The sequence below is a fragment of the Danio aesculapii genome, chromosome 1 (assembly GCF_903798145.1).
Source record: "Danio aesculapii chromosome 1, fDanAes4.1, whole genome shotgun sequence".
Taxonomy (NCBI): domain Eukaryota; kingdom Metazoa; phylum Chordata; class Actinopteri; order Cypriniformes; family Danionidae; genus Danio; species Danio aesculapii.
Window position 1 is genome coordinate 16,433,664 of NC_079435.1, and position 18,925 is coordinate 16,452,588.

At 36.3% G+C, this 18,925-nt stretch overlaps 1 protein-coding gene across 5 annotated transcripts in view; it reads right to left on the minus strand.

The window, feature by feature from the left end:
* zdhhc5a (zinc finger DHHC-type palmitoyltransferase 5a) overlaps window positions 1-18,925 on the minus strand; it is a 47,828-nt gene that overhangs the window by 14,171 nt on the left and 14,732 nt on the right. For all 5 annotated transcript variants that reach the window (XM_056456736.1, XM_056456734.1, XM_056456735.1 and 2 more), the window contains exons 2-8: window positions 13,618-15,276; window positions 8,429-8,550; window positions 5,576-5,733; window positions 5,103-5,275; window positions 3,552-3,654; window positions 3,103-3,194; window positions 2,891-3,017 (exon numbers count right to left, since the gene is read on the minus strand). In XM_056456736.1, coding sequence (XP_056312711.1) covers window positions 2,891-3,017; window positions 3,103-3,194; window positions 3,552-3,654; window positions 5,103-5,275; window positions 5,576-5,733; window positions 8,429-8,550; window positions 13,618-13,772 — 930 coding nt within the window. In that variant the 5' untranslated portion in view covers window positions 13,773-15,276. The remainder of the gene's footprint in view (window positions 1-2,890; window positions 3,018-3,102; window positions 3,195-3,551; window positions 3,655-5,102; window positions 5,276-5,575; window positions 5,734-8,428; window positions 8,551-13,617; window positions 15,277-18,925) is intronic.

Consider the following 18,925-nt stretch of genomic DNA (forward strand, 5'->3'; position numbering starts at 1 on the left):
CTTTCCATGAGTAACCGTTTAAAGCTGGCACACCTCTGCGCTGCTGTTTACTAGGGTCTTGGTATCAAGGCAGAAGATTGAGCAACCTTATTATAGGGATTAGACCAGGACTTCTGAAGCTAATGGTAAAGAAGTGAATGAACATTTTGCAAAATCTGTTCCTTCTATTAGTGCACATTTATCAAACAGCTCTTCCTGGCACACTGAACATCTCTCTCAGTCTTTAAATATCACTGCTTACAACTCAGCAAGCTCTGAGCCTTTCATTTAACAAACCATTAATGCAGAAATCCATGAATTGCCAAAAAGCTGATGAATTTTCTCATAACTCCTAATTGCAATCTTGAAAAAAAAGTCAAAAGCATGTAATGAAGTGCTCCAAACAGATAGAAAGTTCCTTTAGTTTAAGAAAATAAATCACGTGACTTTTCAGAACACAACCTTTCATTATGGAACAACAAAGTATTTTTGACAGTTTAAAAGCCATGGCTTCAGTTCAGACATATTAATGGAAGTCTGTCTGTGTCAGCCGTCCTCAATCACACTGTAAATGGCACCAACAGATATAAATGTATTTATTTTTTCTGCAAGAGAGTGGGAATTTGAGCCAGTTGCTTGCAAAACAGTCATGTGACCTGGGGATTCTGACTCAATATGAAGAGTTAATGCTAATTAATGAATTCACTTCACGAATGTAAAGGGCAGGTAAAAACATTTAGAGCTCATTCCAACTCGTCTGATAAAGGAACATTTAAGACATTTATAAGAAAGAAAACTGTCAGCGAGTATCTAAATACAAGTTTATAGGCTACACAATGAATAACTACTATAAAAACACAAGAATAATGAAACAACTTTAACTCTACCTTATGATCAGACTGTAAAACAAGTGATTTTTTTGTCTGTGTTTTTTCTTGATTCATTGGCTGAGAGTTATTTAGTTTTAGCAATTTTTCAAACTGACTTGTTTCAAGTACCGTAATTTCCGCACTATAATGCCCACCTAAAAGCCTTAAATTGTCAGAAATCAGCCATGCGACTGATAATCCGGTGCGCCTTATGTGTGAGTTCCAAAATCTGTAAAAATGTTGTTGTGCAACTTTGGTAAGCGCTCCTCTTGACAGTCGGAGCATATCCCGCCGACACAGGGATGTAATATGTACACTATGTACACATGCAGCGATTAACAAAAGAACTCCAACTATTGGAAATTGGTGTAAACGTGGCGTTCAAAGTGAAGTTGCGAGCGGCATAAAAGCGATGGAAGACAGATGGCGAACAAACACTAAGACTGGTAGGCAGCGCCGGGCAAGTTACGCCATCATATGTGAATGAATTGTGGATGCCTGCGCTAAGGTCTCTGCTTTAACTTTTGTCCGAGCCTTCGCGAAAGCCAGCATCATTGCTGAATAGTCACCTGGCAACGAGACCAATTTCGACAATAATGAGAGGGAACCCGGCATGTTTAATGGCGAAATTGCCAAGCTGTTCCATTCAGACACAGAAGATGACGACTTTGAGGGTTTTGTGGGAGAAGATGGATTGAAAAAAGTTATGTGATTGTATTGATAATAGTAGAATAAAGTTCAACTAAACTCACTGTTTTGCTTCTGTTACCTTTTCTTGTGGACCGTATGTGACTGTAGCATGCGCCTTATAATATGGTGCACCTTATGTATGGGTTAAGTACAGAAACAGACCCCGTAATTGAGACTGCGTCTTATAATCCAGTGCGTCTTATGGTGTGGAAAGTACAGTAAATGAATCTTGAATTAAGAATTTGTAGATAATTGCATTGGGAATACAAAAACATGCTCATGGTCTAATTGATAACATTTACGGCTTTAGGTTGTTGAAAGGCAAATTAAGTCTTTTCTCCCTAGAAACTAGTGATGGGTCATTCTTAAACGATCCGTTCATTTGGACAAATCTTTTGTATGAGTCCTCCCTGGGAGTGATTCATTCATTTGCACATGTGCACATTTGTGCAGGTGGAGGAGAAGATTAGTTCCTTTTTTGAGTTCTCTATTGGGTTTGAATTGTTCATTCATCACGTGAAAGACAAGTCAATCATATACAGTCAGAGTCGGAAAAATATTTGATCCATTCATTTCTCGAGTCCTCGGTTTGAGTCGTTTGTTCATCACTTGAAAGACAGAAGCCAATCATATGCATTTAGAGCTGGAAAAAGATTTAATCCGTTCATTTCTTGAGTCCTCGGGTTTGAGTCATCTCTCTTCTTTACATGCTGTCACATGATGAAAAACCAGAAGCATCGAAAGGTGAAATAATTATGGCTCCTTTCGGCTCAGACTGTGTGCATTGGCTAAGCTTATAAGGGACTGTCAGTGTGACCTGTCAGAAGAGGTGAGCTGACATAATCATAGACAAAAGACCAGGTAAACAATGAATGATAATTTTCTCTCTCTTATCGCATTCTAGTTCTGACTTGTTTATAGTGTGATCAACGTTTGGTGTAGTTGTAGATGCGTTTGGGAGCAACTCGTAACATTAATAATAATTTGGCAAATTGAACCAAATGAAGGAAATTACTTTCCAAAAGATGTGTTCATCTTAATGAACGAGACTAAAAGGTCTGAGTCAGTAAAATGATCCAAACTTCCCATCACTACCAGAAACCTCAGACTGTTTAATGAATCAACTAAACAATTAGTAATTCTGTTTGATTGTTTTTTTTTTTTAAATGAACAAAATTATGACCATACACATGAGAAACATATCTCATTCCATTATCTTTCATGGCTTTTTTATGGTCTGGAAAATACAATTGAAAACTTCCTGTCCTTTATTAAACTGTCCCAAAGGAGAACGTTGGGCAGAAGCAGAAAGAGAACTAAAGAAATAAAGTAAAATGGGATTATTTCCTTACCCGGTGCAGGTCTCCCTGGATTCCGTTGTCAAGTACCTTAGCTGCCAGTTGAGCCTCGGTAAGCTGCGGTCTGAGGAAAGGAGGCTGAACAGACACAGTCTGGGCCTTCCTCTTTCTACCCAGATACCTATCAGATCAGAACACAACACCGTCTTAAAACCTGAATCAGAAAATGCAACATGTAGGTCAAAGTTTTGAATGTAGATAAAGACCTGGGTGCCTGGGAGCTGCAGAGAACATGCGAAACGTTCCTCAAGCAGCCATTTGTGAAGGGGTTTACACCTCCCCTAAACTTCCCCGTCACCTACAAAATACACATTTAACAATTTCATTGTTAATAAATAAATAAATATTTATAAAAAAAAAAAACAACTAAAGAAAAAAGGGACAATAATTTGCATGAAAAAAGGACAAGACCGTGCACATGTGGTCGACACATAGAGAGGAAGAAAGCAGGAAACCGATTTAGAAGAGGATTACGATGAGATTACAATCTAAAGGAGGAGGGCTGAGAGAAGGGCATATTTTTTGTGGGATTATAAAGCTGCTTAATAGGGATTTAAATCCCAATTCACCACCAGAGACATGATTATTGACTGAAAAACAAAAACAAACACAGCAACGGAAGATTATGATTGCGCAGGTCACAAGCCTTCCTAACCTGCTCATTGGTGGTTCTGCCTCTTGCCACCAGAACCACATGGAAACCAGTGAGGCCTGCTACTGGGATGAAGAAAAGCCCAGCGACACACATCACGGCCATACTGACGCACAGTCAAGGAAGAACAATTAAGGTCTTGATCACACCAAATGCGTTTTTTGTGATGAGGCCCTTTTTTTAATGGTTTACTAATGGCTGAAGGGTTTTGCGTACTGCTTACGAGCGCCTCGTGATTTTGATATTGTGTGTTTATAACACAAGTCTCTCCTTCGTCTTTAAAGCTCCCATAAATTTTAAATAAAATATTTTAGATGTTGGTATGAATATTGTTTTTAGGATATCTGTAAGTTAGTGTGCTCCAAAACAGTGAAAAAATTTGCATTTAGACGATATAAACATGTAAAGCTTGCATTTTGTCACTTCCGCCTAATTGGATCAACAGTTTTATTCTCGTCACCTCATACTTCAGTTTCTCATCAAATCGTAACCAATCAAAAGCTCTCTAGTATCTGACATTCTCCAATCAAATGAAAGCAGAGGCGGGTTTTTGTTGAGGTGACAGGAGTGATTGTGTTGTCAAGACGACTATGGAGACTTTTAAAGATGTGTGGTCGCTCTTTAAAGTTAACCAGAGCTGTATAACTTCACAAATCTTGAATATCACAACATTATTATTACATTTTGAATAACAAAAATATCAACAGCAACACTCGCGCACAATACATAGCTGATTCAGTCGTTGCCTAGCAACATAAAAAGCGCAGCACATTAGTTTTTTTTTCTTGTCAACAAAAAACAGGCAGTATGGTGCACCTCACGTTCTCAGAATGGAAAAGCGCATTCGATGTGATTGGCCTTTAAGGCAACATACAAAATCAGGTAACAAAAAGGCATGGGATGGTAACCAGTTTCAAGGTTTACCACGGTTTGGAAAAGTCACAATTTTAAAACACTAAAATGTGTTATACCGCTCCTACGAAACATGTACTTTTCTTTTACATGTTTTTACTTTTTATTTAGTTTTTTAGGGCAACAGTATCTCCAGCAGCAAAATGACCCTCCACATCAAAAGCTACTGGTGTCAGCCCTCGATTCAGGAAACATATTTGCTTCAGGAAACAAAATCTGAAAAACATGTCGCTTATATTTTAACATCCAAGCATGCTATGAACCTGAGCAGTGCAGTGGCTTTATTCTATATCCAAAAAATAGAGAGAGATCCAGAGATTCCTTTTTAAGTTGTAAAGAAATGTTTGATTCTAACGAAGACAGCAGAGGTCAATGATTTATTAGAATTATTTAGCCTGACACGTTTATGGTTCCAAAATATTAAAAGTGTTTCCTAAAATAAAATATATTGTGTTCAATGAGAAAAAACTAGCTTTTTTAACCGAGACGTAAAAAAAAAAAAACATATTTCAGTAATCGCAATACCATGATATTTTTATCCAAGTTTATTAAACCGTTAGAATCTTATACCGGCCCATGCCTAGTAACAACTCCAGACTAGTGCAGTTGGCATGAACATTTCCACAAAATACTTAAGGATACGTGACGGCCGAATGCACTCTGTCCAGCTGCTGGGTGTGGTAGAGAATGAAGAGAAGGCCGAAGCCAAACACCCCCATTATGTGAGCCGTCAAGGAAAGCAGGAAGAGGAAGAAGTAACGGTAGTTCCTCCGGCCGATACAGTTGTTCACCCACGGACAGTGATGATCGAAATCCTGCAGGGAGAAAGAGGGGAAATGTTGTGTGTGAATCATAATGGCAAAAAAAAGAGAGAGAGAGAAGCTTAAGGCTGCCTAGAGTAAGCACACTTCTCTACTTAATTAACACAAATCGATCAGTTTAGTCTGCAGAGCATTAGTCAGAGCAACAGTGGACAGAGTGATTAATTAGAAAGATTTACCCTGAGAGTAACAGAAACAAGACAGTAAAAATAAACATCAAGGAGCGACATTTATACTTGAAAGAGTTGCTGTGTGTTGCAATGTCATGCGTTTTGGCAGTGCACGTGCGCATACCTCAACACAGTTGTCACACACAGAGCAGTGTGAGCACCGCGGGGGTCTGTAGAAACGGCAGGTGGAGCACCACTTCATCCGCACTTGAATGCCCCGAATCTCCACGGTCTTATAGAGGGGAGCCCGAAAATCATCCTCTTTATCCTCGTCCTCCTCAGCTACAACGCACACAAACAAGGGTTAGCTCACACAAAAATTTTAATTGTCATCATTCACTCCCCCTACACTTGTTTCAAACCTGTCTAGAAGAAGAAACCAGAAGAAGTTTCTTTCTTCTGTCGAATACAAAAGAAGATATTAAAAAAAAGTGTAACCACTGACTTCCATAGTATTTATATTTTGCCTACTATGGAAGTCAATGGTTGTAGGTTTTCTTTTATTTTTTGGTGAATGATCACTTTGAAATAATTTCTCCGAGGATAACAGTATGCTTCTGTTTAATTCATTTTAGGCTTCAAAGTTAATGTGGAATCAAAATCAACCATTTTTACTCAATTGTGTTCGTTAGCCTCTGATTTGTGTGCACCACTCATCAGTACATGCTACTAGCTTTGAATATTCACTAATGAATATTGGGGAAAGAAAATGGGCTAGGAAAATGTTTTCATATTTACACAAAACAAAGTGCTTTACATAAACAAGTATAAAAGAAACAAAAAAATAAAACGGATAAAAACATTAAAATGTGTTTAAACAGGTTTTAAACAAATGAAAAAGAAAAGACAGACATAATAGTGTGATCTGTCTGTAGCACAGTGCTCATTCAGAAAAGGCACAGCTAAACAGATGTGTTTGAGTCTTGATTTGAATGTACCTAATGTTGCAGCACATCTAATAATTTCTGAAAGCTGATTCCAGCAGCGAGGTGCATAGTAGCTGAAGGTGGAAGGTCACCTGCTTTGACTGAACTCTTCTAATTTACTTGATCCTAATGATCTGAGTGACCAGTTGGTTTTGTATTCAGTGAGCATATCTGTAATGTATAAAGGTCCTAGGTCATTTAGTGATTTATAGACTAGTAATAATACTATGCCTAGGAGGCAGTGTAAAGACCTGAGGACAGGTGTGATGTGCTCTGATTTTCTGGTTTTGGTCAGAATCCTGGAATCAGTGTTCTAGATAAGCTGCAACTGCCTGACTGTTTTTTTGGAAAGGCCAGTGAAGAGTCCATTTAATATACGTTCTCGTGTTCATTTAGGTCAATTAATAAATGAATATTAATAAATATAAACAACATAATATTTTGTAAGTTTGTTTAAATTTCTATCAAGGTTTATTTATTTTAATGCATGAACGTTTATTTTTGTTAGCTTTTCACCTATATTTGTGAAGAGGTGCTTGAACAATGTGTTGTAGGCATGGGCAAGTTTTTTAGTTTTTTTACTTTTATAAAGAGTATCTCTTTGGGTTTGAGACCTTAGCATTTGACTCTTCAAAGATCACATAAATGCACAAACAGCTTGTAAGACTCCAAAGACAGAAAAAAATCAGAAATCACCCTTTAATATACCCCTTTAATTAAGTTCTCGGAGTAAATTCCTGACAAAAATAAGGTTTATTATTTCCAAAATAATCAGACAAATTAAATAAGATGTTTAAGATTTACAAAATAATAATAATTAATAATCTAACCAATCTTAACTACATTGAGATTTACTTTACCAAAGGTAAACAAAATAAGCAAATTACAGGGGTCCGTTCTTCGTACGTGGATTACTCAGTTAGCTGGATTTGGATATTGACATGATCCAGACATCTTTACCGATATCAAAATGCTTTTTTGATGCAAAATGAATTTATCCAGTTATTCCTTACATCGATTAAAAAAAACTTGAGTAGGCCTAGGCTACTGTTATAAAGAAAGTCTTCTCTAAATGTAGAACGAAATACATTGATTTGCATTAAAATACATGATGAATATTTTGACACATCAAAGTGTAAAGCCTGCAGCTCACAACAAATGTGGAAAGTTATTGCGTGTCCTATTTAACAAACCGTTTACTGCTAATTTTATGTAATTTTGATCACATGGATAATTGAATATTAATCAGATGATGTCATTACGCTGCTGTGCCGTCAGCCAATTGCTGCATTGCTGATCATTATTTCGAGGATCGATAGATCTGTCCTTCACAACACACGCAGCAATCTCAGATCAGTTCATCCAGACATTTTAATCTGATTCTTGTTTGAAGAACCAAATTAGCCAGAGCTCAGTTATCAAGATCAAAAGATCCAGGATCTGCCAAATCATCTTAGATCATTTAAGCGAGGTATGAAGAACGAACCCCAGGTGTATTAGTATTATAATGAAATAAAACATGTTTAACAGACAGTGAAGATTTGACATGTTCTCCTGGCAGAACAATTCTTGAATGTCCTATCTGGCCAACATTGTTTAATTTAACAAAATTATATGTTCATTCATTCATTTTCCTTAGGCTTACTCCCTTATTTATCAGGGTTCACCACAGCAGAATGAACCACCAAATATTCCGTCAAACGTTTTACGCAGCAGATGCCCTACTAGCCATGACCCAGTACTGGGAAAATAATTACATGTTTACTTACACAATTCTCTTTAACAATAACAGCACTGCTTTAAGGATGTTTTAGGTTAAGTATATATGTTATTTACTAAGTGAAATGGTCCTGATTTAAAAGGAAGGGGAATAAACACTTCCTCTAATCGGTTCAATTGCTGAATTGGCTGATCGCACACAACCCCGACTGAACTCTGTGAATGAACCGTTAAGTTTGAAGACACCTTATTTCCCCACCAAACCCACTTTCAGCTACAGCTGTATAATAACACATTACATATTAGTATCATATCAAAAATTGTTTCCTTACCTCTGGGAAAGATGCCAGGATCCATAAAAGTGGCCATACAGAAGTTGGCCAGAACAAACATAAACATAACGCCATTGTATATTGGCACAGCAACAGAAAATTGCTCTGAAAGCCAAGGGCACCTGAAAGAAGGAGAGAGAATCATGAATGGGACATAACAAGAGACACATATTACATCATGTTTTCCTCTATACACTGTATGCAATCTTTCTAAGATAAATACTGTTTGAAAAAAAGAGACAAATAAAAGTAGAAGATAAAAGAGGGAGAGGTGGTACTTCATGACAGACGTTTGCCTAATTTCATTGCCTTACAGTGTTTAATCTGTGGGTTTGGTGAAAAGAGAGAGATCAGAGGGGCAAATGACAAAAAAATAAACAGACATGACATAGCATCTGACTTAAGCCCTTCAGATTTACTCTTGTGTACCAACTGGGAGGGCTGTGTTTTTGTTTTTTGGGGGCTATGTCTTGTTCCTGTATTTTCACGTCATGACTTACAATATCCAGGACATGAGAAGTGAATGTGATTTCTTCATTTTATCAAAAGAAAACAGCTCGGACTGCACTTTTAATGCTGATGCTGCATGAACATCGTGACCTTATTGGTTTGTGTGCACATAAACCATTCAGTGCATCATTAAGGAGCTTATCATTAAGACCTGTGTTCATGTCATACAAAATGTGCATAAACATCAACATCATGACCATGTTAGAGTCAATAGGTAAGTCTATTAACTTCTGAGAGGGTTTTGAGACCTTTCAGAAAATAACAGTAGCTACGAAGACAATCCCTAATGCTTTTTTATAACCTGAATTATGTTGTAATCACATAACTAGGAGAGGGACTTGGAAGACCAGAAATGCTGTATAGATTTACATGTGACTTTATATATGTTACATGTAAGATTGCTCATAATAACAGATTCACAGTTAACCAAAAGGGTGAATTCTTAATGGATTAATGGTCTCAGTTAAATGATGATTGTATGTATATATATATATATATATATCATGGCAGAATGAATGTAGCAGAAACTACATATATATATATATATGGTTTCCGCTACATTTATTCTGCCATGGTGGGGAATATTGCTGGTCACAGTTTGACACAGACAACTTCATACAAACCAGCGTTGATGCTGATTGCCTGTCCTGGATCCATGCCAAAAACACATTTATTTATTAATAAGCAAAAAAGCCTTTGAACATTACAGCCAAGGTAAATTCTGATATTCTAAGCCATGTGGAAAACAACAATCTGGCATTAAAGACAGCCTGTTGTATTAAATATTAACATATCATAAATGGAGGATATTATTAGAAGCATATTCCTTAGAGGGATGCTGTCAAGACTTCAAAACACTACCCAAAACAAAAGGCCTTCTCCAGTTATTTTAATACTGGCACTGTAACATTCTCTGATGTGCCTCATTTATTGTTAAAAAGGTTGAGAAGTGCAGCAGTGTAATTATTACATTAAATATACCGCTACTACAGTCTTATCTACATTTTATAGATCCCTTGTGCCTCTACATTTACATTTTACATCTACATTTTAAAAAATCCCATAAATTAGGGCTGCATGATATTGGAAAAAAAAAAAGAAATGGTGATATTTAGTTTTCACCAATATATATTGCGATATGCATATAATTTCATAAGATGACTATTTTGGATAGAATTCATCATTTTACACTGATTGGGGATAATCTTGTATGAGAGTGCATCTGCATAAAATATACAAAATAAAATTAAGGTAGAGATGAAAAGAATAAAACAAGGGTGAAAATGAACAACAGTTCTTTGTGGCTTTTGGTGGAGTCGAAGAGTATTAAGGTACAGAAACTCAATTATCAAATCTAAAATAAAACTTTAGTCTTCATTGTATAAATAAACTAATTTAATCTTTGTTAAAGAGGCAAACTTTATAATTTCTTGTGCCCAAATTTAAGTTATTTTGAAATTTTTACAGTCGCAAGCCTTAAAAATGCATCCAAATAAAGTTTGTTGACACTATTTGATTAAAGTTTAACTTATAGCAGTGACTCCACAAATCACATGTGTGAAATGTGGTTATAATCCCAACTCAATATTGCAATGTTGATGTGACTATTGCAGATTCGCACATTGTGATATCAATGTCTACCATAAATGTCTTCAGTTACCATAAATACAGAGGAAAAAAAACATTGCTATTTACTTTTCTTTTACTTGAATTATATATATAAAACATGAGAAATACATATGGTTTCCCTCTAAACTCCTTAATGAACATGCATAACAACTTTTAAAAAAATACTACAGTTTTACTTTATTTAAATATTGATATTAAAAATGAGAATCATTTAAAATAAAGATCACGATTTTCTAATAATATAAAGGTTAATATGAGTTGGCTATTATTATTGTCATTTCTCAAACGTGGTAAAACAACCATAATATTAATAATATTGGGCCTGTGTGCAAGTCTACTGTTGATTAAAATAATAGGAAAGTTGGAATGATTGACTTGAAATGACATTAAATTTGTCCTGGTCATTAATGCACAGTAAAGTTATGATATCAGAATACAACTATTCATAATTCTGAAGTTCAACTATGATGTTTGAGACATATGCGTGCAAACTGTCATTGTTAACATTATTAGACCATTTTTTCCAATGTAAAAACAGACATTATCAGATTCCCTCATGCATTATATTCAACATTATACAGGCTAGAGAATATATACTGACACTGTTAAACATTTATTCTCATGCACAACACTCTGTGTCCGGTATGAAAGAAAAAACACATCAAATTCTTGTCGTAATCATAACTCTAAAATGCGATAGGATTACTTTCACTGCCGAGTGTGCTCATGTTATGGCTGCCGTCATTCTGAGAAAAACAACAACAAAAAAAAACATACATGCAAATCATACTTCCCGCACAGCTCCCAAACGATCGCTCCGTGCAACAAACTGAATGTCATTTACAACTTTGTTATCCACAGCCTATGCAGGTTCTGTTCACTAAAGTAGACAGCATTCACACACGTCTTCTGTGTGGTAAATGTCCAGCTTGCAGTCAGCTCACATGTGATTTCGTGGCCACAAATACATCATCACATGAAGGCAGAAATAACATTGTTGGGTGAATTATACCTTATAAATATAGAATGTTACTCTTTCAACACCATTTGGAGGGGTCTACGTTGCCGAGCAATGTATATAGAATAATGTGAAGAGTGAAGACTTGTGCGACTGCCTTTATGCTTCGCTGCTGAATTTGAAAATATAATTGGCTGAATTGTAAAGATGCTGGATTAGGATCGTGATCACGATCTTTTTTTTCAATCATGCAGTCCTATGCCAAACATAAACATACTTGTGTATCAACACCTGGAAACTCACAAACTAAAGATATGCCAAATTACTGTCTGTCAAACAGAGTAATAAACAGTTTATAATCAGGGTTTGGCATTAACTTTTTTGATCACCAGCCACTGTGGCTAGTAGTTTTCCACCGTTACTAGCCACTCTCCATTTTCACTAGCCAAAATTTTGTTGTAGGGAAAATATATTTTATATGCATAAATTTGACTTTGGCATGGGTTGTGGCATGCTAAAATTACTTCATTTAGATTTTGTTTTTTCCACTTGCCTCCTCATTCATTTAACTGTTTTTTGTTTATGAGCTTACTCAATGAGCATGAGCAAGTGGGTTATGCTTTCATAAAAAAAAAAAATTCTTTCACAGGACGTTTCAGAGCTCAACACAATAAGGATTTACCTTTTTTTTTCTCTGGCCACACCAAACTAATTATTTCCTTGCCACAAATTTGCCAATGTTCACGGCGACCCGAGTTCGATTCTCGCCTCGAGGTCTTATGCTGATCCTTCCCCTCTCTCTGCTCCTCACACTTTCCTGTCAATTATCTCTACTGTCCTGTCCAATAAAGGTGAAAACCCCTCAAAAAATTATAAAAAACAAAACAAAAAAAAAACAAGCAAAATACTGCTGTATGCATACGCTTTTTATTCAACAATACAGCTGACAATTAAAGCAATTTTATTGTAAAGGATGATTATTAATCTATATTAACAAAAATAACAGCAAGCAAAAGATAGCAGGTAAAAAACATTGTGCGCGATAATGAAAGGATGGGACTGTGGGTGCACGAGCATCGCACTAGTTTCGTTTCCAGGCACGGTTGCTTTGAGTGAGGAAACGGCACAGGAGCTTTTAAACACTCATGCGCATCAAATCATCTGTGCGCGCGACACTAAAGCCCTCGTCACTGAGTGAAGAAAGCCTGTCTCACCGTGCGCGTGATCCCCTCATTCGTTATTCACCTGCTTTGCTCGCCCGAAAAGCTGTTTTTGTCAGTCGTTGTGCTTTTCGATTCCAAGAACACATTTGTGCGCATATAGACAAACGGTCTTAAACTAACAGTCTAATCTGTAGTGACGACGAGCCAGCACTGGCAGTTTAAAAATGAGTTTCAGCCAGCCAAAGTGGCTAGTGGGAGCGGCTGTCTAACCCCCCCACAAGCGAAATCTACCTGCATTTGGTGGGTGTTAATGTAAAGCCCTGGTTAGATTTAATCCAAAATCAAGAGCAATAGTAGTAATTTCAGTTATTATACCACAGCTTGTCTTTCCTGTTTCTAATTTTATAATTAACACTTTTATATACAGTATAGCTTATGTAGTAGCCCATTAACATCATGAAATCATTTAAGCACAAGTAAGCCACCTTTGAACAATGATGTGATTAATTCAATGATTATAAAAACTGCTCTTACGAAATCACCCTGGAAATCAAATCCACAGGGCAAATATTGCCCCTTAATGGAAAAAACACTTCTCAAGCCACTACACACAAACAGTACAATCTTCAGAGTTGCCTTGTTTATACTCCCATAATAATATGCAATAAAAAAGCCATTTATACCAGATAACATTTTTTTCTAGCGGTTTTCATCTTGTGTGCTGTCAGACTAGCAAGCGAACACTGTATCTTACTTAACCGTGCCATCTATTGAAGGTAAAATAATGTCTGATGGAGTTCAAAGCAAAGACAAGCCATTATTCAGTCGGCAATAGTTGTTTTGATCGTTGTTATGAACCAGTACGTGCTGACTCATCCATCATAAATGATTGCTGCAATCAGTGTTAGCACATGTGTCTGCGTACTCACGTGAAGCAGAAGAAGAGGGTGGTTGAGCCAACCAGGAAGGCCGTTGCCGCAGAGACTGGCACGTAGCGACTAGGCCGGAGAGGTCTGGATGGAACAGTGGGATGGGGTGGGGAAGTGGGTCCAGAGACGCCCCCACTCATACTGCCGCTCGGCATCACCCAGGAGGCAGGATGGAAATATATCCGTGAGGGAGTGCGTTTGTGTTGTCGGGACAGCACAAACCAAAGAAAGACTAAGGGAGGAGTTGCTGTCCTTTCAGCATTTTAAAAAAGGCCACAAGATGAGCATCACTGGGCATCACAAAGAGTCCTCAAAATAGTGATATAAAATGACGAAAGAAAAACAAAGTGGTAAATGAGGCTGATATTTAGATGCTCTGGCTTATAGAATATTAAAAGTCAATCACTGAATATGAATGTAGCTTGTAAAGTATAAAAATCACTTTTTGGTCATTTAAAAAGCTCATTTAAAAGTCTTATGAACTGATGACAATGTGCCACTATGGGCGATGCTTTGGAAACATTACAAAAACCAAAAACAAAATGTCTAATCACTCAACAAAGAAATGTTCTCCATGCGATTTGGTGTTACTGAATGAGTTAAGAGGTAGAGGAGAACAACGTGTATGACTTGGCTTTCTTTCTTTTGATGCTGATAAATATTTAAAATATATATGATTTGACTTTTACATGCAGCACTGGAGTTAATTTAAATAGTTTACAAGTTGCCAATTAATATATTTTGATTGCAGTGAACAGGAGTTTAATAAACTATCAAAATAAAAGCAACAACAATAAAAAAAACAGTGCGAGACGAAAAAAAAAAAGTGTCAGGAGAATTTCTCTCGCTCTCTGTGCAGTTCAGTTTTGAATGGAGCAATGATAATAATGAAGGAACCAGATGGCAGTCACAACCGTTAGACCGTTTCCCCCCACCATCCACACTATCAGAAAATATAAAAATGTCTCTCCTTCATTTCAGCCAGCGTGTGCTACGTTGCACCTTCAGAAACAAACCCTTGAGTGTTTCTTTCCTTAGTCGAAGCATTACTGATCCACAGGTTTGTTTCCAGTATCTTCACCAGTAAACAGATTTACACCTGCATGGCTGATTAGATCAAATTCTAGCTCTTCGGGACAAAATACATCAAACGAGAGGAACAAAAACACCTCAATTGATGGAGCTTCAACAAACACAAAAAAAGAGCAGCTCTAGCCCTCACTCTTAACACTCCTGGGAACTGATCCAGGTCAGTGGAGCAATTTCGAAACGAAACCTTGGGCTCTGAGGAGTCCCGGGATACCTCGGTAAGTATATGGTGATTGAGGAAGGAGGAGGGGGAAAAGAAAGAACAATGGACGAGAGTTCAACTTCTCCCTCGGGACACTTCAGGGAATTCCTTACGAGAGTACATGCGAATGTATTAGATCAGGTCCAGCTGATGTCTATTAGCAGATGAGGAAACATTACATAAAGATCTCAGGGGGACGAGGCCTCAAGGGAATGTCTTGAGCCATGCCTGCACTTCCTCTTCTGACTCTGTGGCGTTATCTCCTCTTTCAGCAGACCATATGCACACTCGCGCACGGAGTTAGCACAGGCCCCTCCTGTGACAGGCCTTCCAGTGGGTGTGCTGGAGAGAATGGAAATAAACTCCACCTGAAAGGAACAAAAGGGAGAGAGAAAAAATGAATTCTAAGCCAAAAAAAAAAAAGACTTGGCAAATGTTAAATGGGGAAGAGCTAAAACAAACACCACATTTGATTATTGACATGCCTATTATTTACTTTACAAATTTGAGCAGTTATCTTTCTCAGCAATCTCTGTGCAAAACTGCAAATGAAAAAAGTGTGGTTAAAGCAAAGGTGACAATATAAAGTGAAAATGAAATTAACTAAACGGTAAGGCTGTGCGATTTGGGTAAAATCTCTAATTGCGATTATTTTTGACAGACATTGCGATTTAATTTTGTAGTTAAGCTTCAGCTCAATAATCTGTATCTGCCTCTTACTGCTAAAATGAAGTGAGTGTTGGTTAAAAAAAAAGGAACTGAAAAGATTTCAGAAATTTCTTTTTAAATATTCAGAAATGAAACATATTTTTTCTCTAGAACAAACAGTAAGAACAAATAAAGTGACCTTAAGTTCAACTCAAATTAGGCAGATAGTAACAAATTATAAGAATAATAAAAATACAGAACACTCAGCAAACAAACATGGCTGATAAGAGCCTTTCTGTAGCTTATATTCTCCAAAAACAAAATAATTATCACAGATGCTACAGAAAACATCACGACATTCAACGTACATCTGTGGTACTGAAAAAATGTGCGAGATGGAAGTGTATATCTCCTGTCCAGCATTTAGATGGGGTTTTTAAAACCCTCATTGTCCACTGTATTAAAAGGCACTGTGTCTTTAGCAAGGTCGTGAGTTATGGCGTTAGTTATCTTCTGGTGCTTTTATGATGTTTTTTCATATGGTATAACAGCCGCACACTACTGAAATTGTACTTTGCTGTTGCTTGCTACTAGATTGAGTGTCACTGGCAATACTTTAGTTGATTTTTTAGCAAGACGCTCCTCATATAGCCGCCTGTGGTGCTGGTTGTTGTATTTCCCTGGTGCTGGAAGCAATTCTGCGACAGCTCTTACAAATGACCTGTTTTTGTTCGGTGTCCGTAAAACCAAACTATTCCCAAATTACCGACGTGCTGTTTTTTTATATTGATTAATCTGCTAATGCTTCTGAAGCAGCAGGTGCCATCATCCTACTCGTCTGGGTTTTTCTGTTTGTTTGTTTTTTTATTGTGGGCGTTACGCATAGTTTGCTTGCACAATTCTGATTGGCCAGAACAAAAGTGTGCTCACTCAATCAGCTAGTAAGTCTGTCACACACAGAAGGCAGTGACGCATTTGCTCTGGGTGGGGGAAATTAAATATTACATATACATTTCATATCACAGCCTCTTGTGATTAGCTAATCTCAACATTTCAAATTGCGATTTGATTTCGGAGCACTCACTCTGGTCCTCCGGGTTCTGTGCTGGTTGAGAAAATTCCAAATTGAACCAAAACAAACCATTACAATTGGCTTAAGATTGGCCATCAAAATTCGGGACATTGCAACCTGCACAGCCTGAAAAGTTTATATATATATATATATATATATATATATATATATATATATATATATATATATATATATATATATATATATATATATATATATATATATATATATATATAAAAAAGCAACAGCTTGGTCTAAATAACTATACTTGGAGTAGAACTAGTAACATTTCAGGTGTCTGTTTGCCAAAATACACAAACTGAGAGAAAAGTGTAGTCTAGCTTACAAATGACAGGCTTTTTTAGAGAATCAGTGAAATGATTCATGAACTCAGGTGTTGTTAGCAGTCTGGTTTAAGACATGACTCACTTTCTGAACTGAATGTTATAATTTTCTTCAAAAATGTTTTGTGCAAAATCACGCACATTCTTTGGACGGAATTCAGTATCATTACTGATTGATTGTTTGTATAATCAATGAGAAGTTAAAGATGCAATTAAAGCAACATTTCAAAAGTGTTTTGCACATAAAATGTAAATTAATAATCCACTTGACATGAATGTTGTTTTGATTAAAACATATTTCATTTTATTGGCATGCAGTTATTTTTCTTTGAAGAATTGCTCTAAGGTAGCCAGCCATCATTTTTGATAATTTTATAAATAAAACAATTGGCCGCAGAATTTAAAAAAAGTCATTGAACATACAATGTGTCAAAAGAAGGAACAACGCCTGTACCTTTAAACAACAAAACATTTGATTCTACAGTATTGAGGAATTAAAATATATAGGTCTTTGGCTCGATACTGAACTGTCCTTTAAACCCTATATTGACTTTACAATTAAAAAGTCATATTGGTGTTTAGGCTCTCTTTATTGTTCTTTTAACTGTTTTTCTTCATTTCAAGTAAGAAAAAAATATATATTTTTCAATTTATTTTCCCTATTATTGATTATGCTGATTTTTATAACAATACATCTGATATTATTTTAAAACCTTTAAATACTGTCTTCAACTCTCTATGTAGGTTTTTTTTAAGATGTCTGTATAGAACTCATCATTGCATATTATACAAATCTCTTGACAAAAAAAACAAAAAATGTATATAGGTTTTATAAGCATTTTTATGTTACTAAATATATTAAAACATGTTTTTGGATGCAGAAAATATGTACTCATATGGACAATATGTAATTGTGTCATATTACAGAAATTCTCCTCAAGGAATGAGTTAATGTAAAGCGCTCGCCTCACATACTTGACAACTTAATATAGATTAAACTTGGTCATGATGCAAATCATTTACAATTTTCACCATAGTAATTTAACTCTTGTGTGCTCTTGGAGACGTTTTCGTCCACTCTGGGGTAATTTTGAGTCTTAATTTTGCCACAACTTTCTTTGCGTTTTAGTAAATAGAATGATTTTTAGTGACACATCTTATTTTGACACATTTTTTTGGGAAAATGCTTTGAAATGTAAAAAAAAATGAATACACTGAAAAAAATATACCACCCTTTAATTACAAAATTAAAATAAATGTAAAAATGACACCTTTTACCTCTTCCGAACAGGGAAAACCACCAACTATCAAGATTGCATGATTATTTGCCGTCATGGCTTTGCAATCAAAAAAAAATCTCATTATAATAGAAGTCAATAGGACAAAAACAGCCACGAACATAATGAAAGGGTAGTCAATTTGAACAGTACACAAGGATTGATCAATAAGTTGTGGCAGCCCCGATATAAAGCTGAAGGCGATGAAAGGAATAAAAGTTTAATCTTCTGTTTAAAATACAATGCTGTGGGAATTTCCTGGGTCTATCATGTTTGGAGTTTCAGGACGAGAGCGCCCTATAGCCTTCATAAACTTTTAGTAATGAACAAACAACTGTGCTTCTGTGAAAAGATGTGCATGACAATAGCAGGTATGATCAATCGCATTTGTGAATTCATTTAATTTTGATTAATTACCCAGCTCTAGTAGACATCAAGCCACACTCAATTTAATTTTAAAACATCGAAATCACAACCAACCCAGATAAAAGAGCCCTTTCACTGACACAAAAATAGCCCTGACCTTAATTACAGAGACGTGTGTGGAGCAATCCCTAACCTGATTCTAGTCAAGCGCATTTGTTGTTGGGATGACATCACATAAGCTTTCACTATCAAATGTTGTGCAAACAAAGGTGATGTGGTGTTTGCAAAACCTCAATGCTTTTTGGTGTTG